Here is a 13042-nt window from a genome sequence, read left to right as displayed (position 1 = left end):
GCAACTTTTCAGGGAAGTCAGAAACCAATATACACAATCAGTTAGGAAAGCAAAGGCTAGCTTTTTCAAACAGAAATGTGCATCCTGTAGCACTAACTCCAAAAAGTTTTGGGACACTGTAAAGTCCATGGAGAATAAGAGCACCTCCTCCCAGCTGCCCACTGCACTGAGGCTAGGAAACACTGTCACCACCGATAAATCTACGATAATCGAGATTTTCAATAAGCATTTTGCTATGGCTGGCCATGCTTTCCACCTGGCTACCCCTACCCCGGCCACCAGCTCTGCACCCTCCGCTGCAACTTGCCCATGCCACCCCCGCTTCTCTTTCACATAAATTCAGACAGCTGATGTTCTGAAAGTGCTGCAAAATCTGGATCCCTACAAATCAGCTGGGCTAGACAATCTGGACCCTATCTTTCTAAAATTAGCTGCCGAAATTGTAGCAACCCCTATTACTAGCCTGTGCAACCTCTCTTTCGTATCGTCTGAGATCCCGAGAGATTGGAAAGCTGCCGCGGTCATCCCCCTCTTCAAAGGGGGTGACACTCTAGATCCAAACTGTTACAGACCTATATCCATCCTGCCCTGCCTTTCGAAAGTATTTGAAAGCCAAGTTAACAAACAGATCACCGACCATTTCGAATCCCACCGTACCTTCTCCACTATGCAATCTGGTTTCCGAGCTGGTCATGGGTGCACCTCAGCCACGCTCAAGGTCCTAAACGATATTATAACCGCGATCGATAAAAGACAGTACTGTGCAGCCGTCTTCATCGACCTGGCCAAGGCTTTCGACTCTGTCAATCACCAAATTCTTATCGGCAGACTAAATAGCCTTAGTTTCTCAAATGACTGCCTCGCCTGGTTCACCAACTACTTCTCAGATAGAGTTCAATGTGTCAAATCGAAGGGCCTGTTGTCTGGACCTCTGGCAGTCTCTATGGGGGTGCCACAGGGTTCAATTCTCTGGCCGACTCTATTCTCTGTGTATATCAATGATGTCGCTCTTGCTGCTGGTGACTCTCAGATCCACATCTACGCAGACGACACCATTCTGTATACATCTGGCCCTTCATTGGACACTGTGTTAACAAACCTCCAAACGAGCTTCAATGCCATACATCACTCCTTCCGTAGCCTCCAACTGCTCTTAAACGTTAGTAAAACTAAATGCATGCTCTTCAATCGAACGCTGCTTGCACCCGCCCGCCTGACTAGAATCACTGCTCTTGGCGGGTCTGACTTAGAATATGTGGACAACTACAAATACCTAGGTGTCTGGTTAGACCGTAAACTCTCCTTCCAGACTCACATTAAGCATCTCCAATCCAAAGTGAAATCTAGAATCGGCTTCCTATTTCGCAACAAAGCCTCCTTCACTCATGCTGCCAAACATGCCCTCGTAAAACTGACTATCCTACCGATCCTTGACTTCAGCGATGTCATTTACAAAATAGCTTCCAACACTCTACTCAGCAAATTGGATGTAGTCTAAGACAGTGCCATCCATTTTGTCACCAAAGCCCCATATACTACCCACCATTGTGACCTGTACTCAGTCGTTGGCTGGCCCTCACTACATATTAGTCTCCAAACCCACTGGCTCCAGGTCATCTATAAATCACTGCTAGGCAAATCCCTGCCTTATCTTAGCTCATTGGTCACCATAGCAACACCCACCCGTAGTATGCGCTCCAGCAGGTATATCTCTCTGGTCATCCCTAAAGCAAACACCTCCATTGGCCGCCATTCCTTCCAGTTCTCTGCTGCTAATGACTGGAACAAACTGCAAAAATCTCTGAAGCTGGAGACTCTTATCTCCCTCACTAACTTTAAGCATCAGTTGTCAGAGCAGCTTACCGATCACTGCACCTGTACACAGCCCATCTGTAATTAGCCCACCCAACTACCTCATCCCCATATTGTTATTTATTTTGCTCATTTGCACCCAAGTATCTCTTTTTGCACAACTTCTGCACATCTATCACTCCAGTTTTAATACTAAATTGTAATTATTTTGCACTATGGACTATTTATTGCCTTACCTCCATAACTTACAACATTTGCACACACTTTATATAGATGTTCTATTGTGTTATTGACTGTATGTTTTGTGTAACTCTGTGTTGTTGTTTTTATCGCACTGCTTTGCTTTATCTTGGCCAGGTCGCAGTTGTAAATGAGAACTTGTTCTCAACTGGCCTACCTGGTTAAATAAAGGTAAAAAAATAAAAACATTGTCTGTAGTACACGCGCTTCAAAAACTCTCGACCATTGTTACTCTCCCTTCCGGGATGGCTACTAGGCCCTCCCCCGCCCTCCCTTCGGCAAATAAGATCACGACTACATTCTGCTCCTCCCATCCTATAGGCAGAAACTCAAAAAAGAAGCTCTATTCAACGCTGGTCTGACCAATCGGGATCCATGCTTCAAGATTGTTTTGATCACGCAGATTGGGATATGTTCCGGGTTGCCTCTGAGAATAACATTGACGTATACACGGTGATGGAGTTCATCAGGAAGTGTGTAGGGGATGTTGTTCCCACTATGACTATTACAACCTACCCAAACCAAAAACCGTGGATTGATCTCTGCATTCGCGCAAAACAGAAAGTGCGAACCACCGCCTTTAACCACGGCAAGGGGACTGGGAATGTGGTTGAATACAAACAGTGCAGTTATGCCCTCCGTAATGCAAACAGGCAAAACTGTACAGAGACAAAGTGGAGTCGCAATTCAACGGGTCAATTACAACGTATGTGGCAGTGACTCCAGACAATCACGGATTACAAAGGTAACAACCAAATGACCATCGCCTCGTAGCACTCACTTCTGACGTCATGAAGTGCTTTGAGAGGCTAGTTAAGGATCATATCACCTCTACCTTACCTGACACCCTAGACCCAATCAATTTGCATATCGCCCCAAAGGATCCACAGACGATGCAATCGCCATCGCACTGCCCACTGCCCTATCCCATCTGGACAAGAGGAATACTTATGTAAGAATGCTGTTCATTGACTACTGCTCAGCCTTCAACACCATAGTACCCTTCAAGCTCATCATTAAGGGGCCCTGGGTCTGAACCCCGCCCTGTGTAACTGGGTCCTGGAATTCCTGACGGGCCGCCCGTAGGTGGTGATCCTCAAAACAGGGGCCCCACAAGTTTGTGTGCTCAGCCCCCTCCTGTACTCCCTGTTCACCCATGACTGCGTGGCCACACACGCCTCCAACTCAATCATCAAGTTTGCAGACGACACAACAGTAGTAGGCCGGATTACCAACAATGACGAGACAGCCTACAGAGAGGAGGTGAGGGACCTGGTGGAGTGGTACCAGGAAAATAACCTCTCCCTCAACGTCAACAAAACAAAGGAGCTGATCATGGACTTCAGGAGACGGCAGAGGGCGCACGCCCCGATCCACATCGACGGGACCGCATTGGAGTACACATCACTGACAAAATGAAATGGTCCACCCACACAGACAGTGAGATGAAGATGGCGCAAAAGCGCCTTTTCAACCTCAGGTGGCTGAATAAATGTTCTTGGCCCCCTAAGACCCTCACAAACTTTTACTGATACACCATTGAGATCATCCTGTCGGGCTGTATCACCCACCGCCTGGTAGGCAACTGCACAGCCTGCAACCGCAGGGCTCTGAAGAGGGTGGTGCGGTCTGCCCAACGCATTACTGGGGGCACAATACCTGCCCTCCAGGACAACTACAGCACCCGATGTCACAGGAAGACCAAAAAGATCATGAAGGACAACTACCACCTGAGCCACAGCCTATTCTGCCCTCTACCATCCAGAAGGCGAGGTCAGTACAGGTGCATCAAAGCTGGGACCGAGAGACTGAAAAACAGCTTCTATCTCAGGGCCATCAGACTGTTAAATAGCCATCACTAGCCGGCCTCCACCCAGTACCCTGCCCTGAACTTAGTCACTGTCACTAGTCGGCTACCACCAGGTTAATCAACCGCAATTGGCTCAAACGCATTAAGAAGGAAAGAAATTCCACAAATTAACTTTTAAGAAGGCACATCTGTTAATTGAAATGCATTCCAGGTGACTACCTCATGAAGCTGGTTGAGAGAATGCCAAGAGCGTGCAAAGCTGTTATCAAGGCAAAGGGTGGCTATTTTGAAGAATATCAAATATAAAATATATTTTGATTTGTGTAATAATTTTTGGTTACTACATGATTCCATATGTGTCATTTCATAATTTTGATGTCTTCACTATTATTCTACAATGTAAAAATAAAGAAAAACCCTTGAATGAGTAGGTGTGTCCAAACTTTTGACTGGTACTGTACATACGGTGCATTCAGAAAGTATTCAGACCCCTTCACTTTTTCCACATTTTGTTACGTTACAGCCTTATTCTAAAATTGATTAAATTGTTTTTTTTTCCCTCATCAATCTACACACAAAACCCCATAATGACTAAGCAAAAACTGGTTTTCAGACATTTTTGCAATAAAACAAAATACAAATAATAATAACATTATATAAGTATTCAGACCCTTTACTCAGTACTTTGTTGAAGCCCCTTTGGCAGCGATTACAGCCTCGAGTCTTCTTGGGTATGACGCTACAAGCTTGGCACACCTGTATTTGGGGAGTTTCTCCCATTCTTCTCTGCAGATCCTCTCAAGCTCTGTCAGTTTGGATGGATGGGGCACGTTGCTGCACAGCTATTTTCAGGTCTCTCCAGATATTGAGAGTTCGATCGAGTTCAAGTCCGGGCTCTGGCTGGGCCACTCAAGGACATTCAGAGACATGTCATGAAGCCACTCATGCGTTGTCTTGGCTGTGTGCTTAGGGTCATTGTCCTGTTGGAAGGTGAACCTTCGCCCCAGTCTGAAGTCCTGAACGTTCTGGAGCAGGTTTTCATCAAGGATCTCTCTGTACTTTGCTCCGTTAATCTTTCCCTCGATCCTGACTAGTCTCCTAGTCTCTGCCGCTGAAAAACATCCTCACAACCTGATGCTACCGCCACCATGCTTCATCGTAGGGATGGTATTGGCCAGGGGATGAGCGGTGCCTGGTTTCCTCCAGATGTGATGCTTGGCATTCAGGCCAAAGAGTTCAAACTTGGTTTCATCAGTCCAGAGAATATTGTTTTCATGGTCTGAGAGTCCTTTAGGTGCCTTTTGGCAAACTCCAAGCTGGTTGTCATGTGCCTTTTACTGAGGAGTGGCTTCCGTCTGGCCACTCTACCATAAAGGCCTGATTGGTGGAGTGCTGCATAGATGGTTGTCCTGCTGGATGGTTCTCCCATCTGGAGCTCTGTCAGGGTGACCATCGGCTTCTTGGTCAGCTCTCTGACCAAGGCCCTTCTCCCACGATTGCTCAGTTTGGTCGGGCGGCCAGATCTAGGAAGAGTCTTGGTGATTCCAAACTTTTTCAATTTAAGAATGATGGAGGCCACTGTGTTCTTGGGGACCTTCAATGCTGCAGATTTTTTTTGTATCCTTCCCCAGATCTGTGCCTCGACACAATCCTGTCTAGGAGCTCTATGGACAATACCTTCGAACTCATGGCTTGGTTTTTGCTCTGACATGCACTGTCAACTGTGGGACCTTATATAGACAGGTGTGTGCCTTTCCAAATAATGTCTAATCAATTGAATTTACCTCAGGTGGACTCCAATCAAGTTGTAGAAACATCTCAAGGATGATCAATGGAAACAGGATGCACCTGAGCTCAATATCAAGTCTCACAGCAAAGGGTCTGAATACTTATGTAAATAAGGTATTTCTGTTTTTGTTTTTTTATAAATGTGCAAAAATATCTAAAAACCTGTTCGCTTTGTCATTATGGGGTACTGTGTGTAGATTGAGGGGAAAAATGTAATTCAATCAATTTTAGATTAAGGCTGTAACGTAACAAAATGTGGAAAAGGGAAGTGGTCTGAATATTTTCCGAATGCAGTGTGTCAAGCAGCATTGCGGCTTGGCAGGGTCGTGTTTCGGAAGAAGCATGGCTCTCGACCTTCGCCTCTCCCGAGTCCATAGGGGAGTTGCAGCGATGAGACAAAACTGTAACTACCAATTGGATATCACAAAAAAAGGGTTAAAAACAAAAATAAGATGTGCATATTTATGTAGGCTTATACTCTACTTTTAAATTACAGTCGAGGTGTAATATTGCCTTCATTCTGTTCTCATTGAAACTGTTAGCTTGAAATTTTGGCATCAATAATAATACATTCCCATCTCCAGTGAGAACCCAGCTGAATTGAATTTTGATAACAAGCCATTTCTCTGTGCAATGTATTGTATTTTACACCTGTATCACGATTACAGTAAAACGAGTCCTATATCGACATAACCTGAAAGGCCGCTCAGCAAGGAAGAGGCCACTGCTCCAAATCCACCATAAAAAAGACTATGGTTTGCAACTGCACATGGGGACAAAGATCGTACTTTTTGGAGAAATGTCCTCTGGTCTAATGAAACAAAAATATAACTATTTGGCCATAATGTCAATCGTTTAGTTTGGAGGAAAAAGGGGAACGCTTGCAAGCCGAAGAACACCATCCCAACCATGAAGCACGGGGGTAGTAGCATCATGCTGTGGGGGTGCTTTGCTGCAGGAGGGACTGGCGCACTTCACAAAATAGATGGCATCATGAGGAAGGAAAATTACGTGGATATATTGAAGCAACCATCTCAAGACATCAGTCAGGAAGTTAAAGCTTGGTCGCAAATGGGTCTTCCAAATGGACAATGACCCCAAGCATACTTCCAAAGTTGTGGCAAAATGGCTTAAGGACAACAAAGTCAAGGTATTGGAGTGGCCATCACAAAGCCCTGACCTCAATCCTATAGAACATTTGTGGGCAGAACTGAAAAAGCGTGTGCGAGCAAGGAGGCCTACAAATCTGACTCAGTTACACCAGCTCTGTCAGGAGGAATGGGCCAAAATTCACCCAACGTATTGTGGGAAGCTTGTGGAAGGCTAGCCGAAACATTTGACCCAAGTTAAACAATTTAAAGGCAAATCTACCAAATACTAATTCAGTGTATGTAAACTTCTGACCCACTGGGAATGCGATGAGGGCACATCGACAGATTTTTCACCTAGTCGGCTCGGCAGGTGGGTAAGAGCGTTGTGCCAGTAACCGAAAGGTCGCCGGTTCTAATCCCCGAGCCGACTAGGTGAAAAATCTGTCGGTGCCCTTAAGCAAGGCACTTAACCCTAATTGCTCCCGTAAGTCGCTCTGGATAAGAGCGTCTGCTAAATGACTAAAATGTAAATGTAAACAGATGCTGATTCATTGAATCAGACGGCTCATTCATCACAAAATCGACTAATATTGCCAACTACTTTAATGTTTTTTTCATTGGCAAGATTAGCAAACTTAGGCATGACATGCCAGCAACAAATGTTGAAGTCGGAAGTTTACATACATCTTAGCCAAATACATTTAAACTCAGTTTTTCACAATTCCTGACATTTAATCCTAGTAAAAATTCCCTGTCTTAGGTCAGTTAGGATCACCACTTTATTTTAAGAATGTGAAATGTCCGAATAATAGTAGAGAGAATGATTTATTTCAGCTTTTATTTCTTTCATCACATTCCCAGTGGGTCAGAAGTTTACATACACTCAATTAGTATTTGGTAGCATTGCCTTTAAATTGTTTAACTTGGGTCAAACGTTTCGGGTAGCCTTCCACAAGCTTCCCACAATACGTTGGGTGAATTTTGGCCCATTCCTCCTGACAGAGCTGGTGTAACTGAGTCAGATTTGTAGGCCTCCTTGCTCGCACACGCTTTTTCAGTTCTGCCCACAAATGTTTGCTCCTCATTACACACCATGGACCAACAAATATTCTTTACATCAACAACATAGGAATCACTACAAACATTATTGTATGACCTCTTATAAACTATATTAGGCCCAGCCTTTTGAACTTTGGTGTTCCTAGATATGGCTACTATATTGTGATCACTACAGCCGATGGATCTGGATACTGCTTTCAAGATAATTTCTGCAGCATTAGTAAAGATGTGATCAATACATGTTGATGAGTTAATTCCTGTGCTGTCTTTAACTACCCTGGTAGGTTGACTGATAACCTGAACCAGGTTGCAGGCACTGGTTACAGTTTGAAGCTTTTTCTTGAGTGAGCAGCTTGATGAAAGCCAGTAAATATTTAAATCATCCAGAAATATACCTCTCTGTTAATATCACATGCATTATCAAGCATTTCACACATGTTATCCAGATACTGACTGTTAGCACTTGGTGTTCTATAGCAGCTTCCCACAAGAATGGGCTTTAGGTGAGGCAGATTAACCTGTAGCCATATTACTTCAACAGTATTTAACATGAGATCCTCTCTAAGCTTTACAGGAATGTGGTTCTGAATATAAACAGCAACACCTCCACCATTGGCATGTATGTATTTTCTGTAAATGTTAGAACCTTGTATTGCTACCACAATATCAGCAAAGGTATTATCTAAGTGAGTTTCAGAGATAGTCAGAATATGAATATGTATTTAGTCATCTGTTACTAGCAAATTATTGATTTCATTAACCTTGTTTCTTAAGCTACATACTTTTCTTCTGCGATGCTTACTTGTTTTCATTGCTTTACTGGGAAGCTTAGCAGAAGTAGATATTCTCATGTTATTTATGTTAGTGCAGGGTGAGCTGCACACAGTGGACTTCCTACTAGGGCACACCGCCTCAGTGCTAACAGTATACATCTAGTTCATAGGCACATGATTACTGCATACAATTGCTGTAGGATCAGCAGAGGCATTCAGGGCAGTTGGAGGGACATACATTAGGTTACTTACATTGTGTCTACCAACGCCCCTGGTATCATGTACATTTGCTGAAGCATTATGACAACTCAGCGTCACAATGGTTGGGATTAACTGAGCTGGGCTTGGGTCATTGATAAGTCATTGTCTCAATGCAGCCTTATAATGCTGTCAAAGGATCCAGGAACCCAAATGATTTGGGTGGATCCCATCCTCCTTATAAAACGTGTTTTGTTTCCAAAAGGTATCGAAATTGTCAACAAAAGTTACACCCATTGAGCTCCAATAATCACGTAGTCAGTTGTGAAGAGAAGGAATCCTGCTAAAGCGTTCAATGCCACGATTCAGAGAGGGCACAGGGCCAGATATGATGGGTATTTTATTAGGTTCCTCTTGATATGTCCTTAGTGCCTTTCCTGCAATAACACAAATCTGACATTTGAGTTCCCTTACTCCCAGGTGCCTTTTAGAGTAATATTGTCGCTGAGGACATCTTAGCACTGTGAATGAGACACACATACTACCAATGAGCACTCACAGTACCATTTTCATGAAATACAGTTGCCTATGTTTGGTGGATAAAAAAAAGGCAATATGCTAAATTATTCATGCGAGGAGAAGATGAACATATTGTTTTCATTTGTTCTTGAATTTGCATTCCGTATAAGAGCTGTGTAAATTTGAGCAAAATGTAAATGAAAATGGGTATATATTTGTCTTCATAGGGGACTTACTTATTAGATGTAATTAAGGTGCTGTTGGTCACAACTTATACACTTATTTTTTGCCTTCATGTGACTGAACTGTTAGTTGAAAGGATGGTTCAGTGGGTAGATGGAGAACAGCTCGGAAGAATTCATAAACCATAATAAAGTCGGTGGTATTGTGAACAGTTCTATAGCAGCCCAGTTGGTGGGGGTATGATCACTGGCTTTTTTTCCTGGAGCAAGTACACACACATAGCGCTAGAGAGTAGTTAGGATATGAAAAGCTATATTGCTTTTCCCCTCGCTACCTCCTACCTACTTCAATATATTTCTGTTGAATCAAATGGATCCTAAATGTAATCAGTCACAGTTAATGAGCTAGAGTAATCAATGAGCTTTTTGCTCTTATTGGCAAAGGTTACCTGATTCACTTTGGATAAAAGTGTCTGCTAAATGGCTTATTATTATTATTATTATTATTATTATTATTATTATTAATCTATGGTGCTGTCCGTAGTCCCTTCAAATGGACTGTTTCTCATTATTGCCATGTGCTGTGATCAATTCGTGCTCTGATGGAGAAATATGTATTTATGTAAATAAACAACTGTCCCAGTATCCAATAGTTTAGACCAGTATTTACTGGGTTTAGCCTACTTCTCTTCATAATATTAGAGAACTGTACTGTATGTGCATATGTCTACCTCTCTCTACCGCCCCCTCTCTATCTTACATTTACATTTCTACATCTAACATTTTTTTTTACAATTTAGCAGACACTCTTACCCAGAGCGACTTACAGTAGTGAGTGCATACATTTCATACTTTTTTCTCTCCGCACCTCCCTCTCTCTATCTCTTGTATACATTCCCACTCTACCTCTCTCTCTTTTATACCCTCTTTCTCTCTCTCTCTCTCTCTCTCTCTCTCTCTCTCTCTCTCGTACATGTACTCCGTCCCTCCCTCTGCCTCTCTCTCCTCTGCCTCCCTCCCTCTCCTCTGCCTCCCTCCCTCCCCTCTGCCTCCCTCCCTCCCCTCTGCCTCCCTCCATCCCTCCTTTGCCTCCCTCCCCTCTCTACATCTGAGCCACAGTGAGAGAGTGCTACTAACTGTCAGAGGTAACATAGGAGTTAATTCTCTCCTCATCCGTAGCTCTTAGACTATTCTCCCTTGACAGAGAGAGAGATACATAGACAGAAAGAGAGTCAAAGAGAAAGAGGCACTCTTTAAAAGGACTTCAGGAGCCACGTTATTGTCTTTGTCACTCTTCCACTACTCTCTTACTTCTTAGCGAAACTGTAACATTACCTGTATGCTTCTAGCAGACTTTCTGGGACTCTAAGGTAGACTCCTCATCCACCCATCTGGATTTGGGGAGTGAGCGGGCGGTAGGCGGGTGCCTCGCGGCATCCGTCCCGTGCGTGTGGGCGCAACGGAGGTGGAGTGGGCGCGGGGGAACTGGAGCGCCGAAGGCGTGGCCAGGGCTCCTGAGGGCGAGGAGGCCGGGTCGGGGTCCGAAGCCGGGGCTGCAGGGTCTGGGCATGGTGGTGGCATGCTGAACACTGTGTGGGAGACTGAGGGGCTGCAGACGGTGGGCATCGTGGTGCTGGTCTGTGCCTCGCTCAAACTGCTGCACCTGCTGGGGCTCATCAACTTCTCCGAGGGTAAGAGAGAGAGATGGAGATACAGAGATGGAAAGGAGCGAGACAGAGCGATGGAAAACAAAGAGAGCGAGGGGCTTTGAATTGTAGTATAAGTGATCTGTCCATTGGTGGCTCTCCTTACTTAATTATACTGTGTTTTAATTTGCTTGCAGATGTTATTTTGATATGTGAAATGTTTTGTATTATATTGCTTTGCAACATTGTGGAGCTCCTTTCTTGCCAATGAAGCTTCTTTGATTTTGTAGTTGAGTGTCTGAGAGCAGTTTGCGAAACTTAAACTGGTGTAGCCAGCCACTATAAGACCGGGGTGGTCAACTACTGTGTAAGGGTGAATTTACATTAGTAATATATGTGTAGTGAGATCTGTCCCTGTTCAACATCATTTGCAACTTTTCTGTTTTCACTATCCTTACTTTAGTCTTTGATGTGGTGTGGCCAGCTATTAGCGTACCGTAAATACCAGAGTATATAGACAAACAAAATAAGGATATAATTTCAAACTATACAGGAGCTTCTCATCTAAACCATATTGCACATAATGTTGGACACTTGATTAATACAACGATTCACAAATGTGTGGATATTTTAAAAGCTTTTAATTTCAATTATGCTAACAGAGCAAAAATGCTGTGTTCTGGTATGAAGGTAATTTTTGCAGGGATGTGGTGTGGGAGAGGTGTAGTTTCTTTACACTATACCACTAAGAGGAGTATGTGGTTTAGATGTCACCCACACTACCTCTGGAGCACGGTTTCCGTTAGCCGGTAATTGCCGGATTTTGGCCCAAATAAAATAGTTGCCGGCCAAATTGACTTGGAGAAAAAACAATCCCATTGCAGAATGCTTTTTATTCATTTATGTAAATATCAGTTGATGGATATACATTTGATTGTCATGCTTATCGGTCTATAGGTTAATTAGCAAAATTTGGGGGAATTAAATTGGGGCGTGTGTATTTTCTTTAGTCGTCATGTATTTTATTGATCACAGCATACAGAGCCTATTTTTAGCAGAATATCACTTGTCAGACGGCGTTAGCGCTGCTGCAGCTCCTCTGCTCTGCTGGAGTGAAATGTGCTTTTATAATTGCGCAACAATTCTAAATGCAATCGCGTGTTAAACAGTTCTGATGACCACGATTTAAAAAGAGCGACTATTTTTATTTCTCAACTGGTAATTGAAGCGCGCCTCCCATTCGCCATTTGAGTGCATAGGCAACGGTACTCCATCAGCGCATCACCCACCACTTTGTATTGTGACCTGGAGGCAGTATGTATTTTGAAAAGATGTACTTAATTGTTTGAAACCTGAACGTTTTACTTCATATTATGAGGCATGTCTTACCTTACTTCAAAGAAGCCTAGGCAAAATCTGACCATAGAAACATGAGGGCAATTCTTTTATAAAGACTTCCTCATATGCCATTGAAACCATGCATTTCTCTCCTGTTGTATTGGTTTTCATATGAACTTTCTTTCATTGTCCAGAAGCCAAAGGCACAATCCTAGTCATATTAGCAACCCATCCTAGTTGTTGCATCTTTAGATTCCCCCTCTTTTTAAGTTTCTAACAGAGATTTTCATCCATCACGTATGGAACTGATCTCATCAGGTGCGCTGTTTAGAATAGAGTTTTCCTGCAAATTGCGTTTTGGCAAATGTTTGAAAATTGTTTTATTGGCTGCTTCATTACAGGAGTTGCATGTTCTGTTAAGATTAATTACCATAATCTAAATGTGATTTCTGCATTCTGAGCACCGTGGGTTCTCTGGTCAATTTGGCCGGCAACAATTTTATTTAGGATTACCGGCTAACAGAAACCCTGCTCCGGAGGTTGTGTGGGAGACATCTCTCAAAGAGATTTTAATCTAGATCCATCT

General features: G+C 43.5%; 1 protein-coding gene across 4 annotated transcripts in view; it reads left to right on the top strand.

The window, feature by feature from the left end:
- LOC121554377 (Kv channel-interacting protein 4) overlaps positions 1-13042 on the top strand; it is a 285233-nt gene that overhangs the window by 217378 nt on the left and 54813 nt on the right. The window contains exon 1 of one of the 4 annotated variants that reach the window (XM_041867933.2): positions 10625-11163. The exons of the other annotated variants lie outside the window; for them this stretch is intronic. Within the exon in view, the coding sequence (XP_041723867.1) occupies positions 11052-11163 (112 nt within the window). The 5' untranslated portion in view covers positions 10625-11051. Of the gene's footprint in view, positions 1-10624; positions 11164-13042 lie in introns of those variants that run through there. 4 annotated transcript variants of the gene reach the window in all.

Source organism: Coregonus clupeaformis, chromosome 39 (assembly GCF_020615455.1).
Source record: "Coregonus clupeaformis isolate EN_2021a chromosome 39, ASM2061545v1, whole genome shotgun sequence".
Classification (NCBI taxonomy): domain Eukaryota; kingdom Metazoa; phylum Chordata; class Actinopteri; order Salmoniformes; family Salmonidae; genus Coregonus; species Coregonus clupeaformis.
This window is presented reverse-complemented; position numbering and strand designations above follow the sequence as displayed.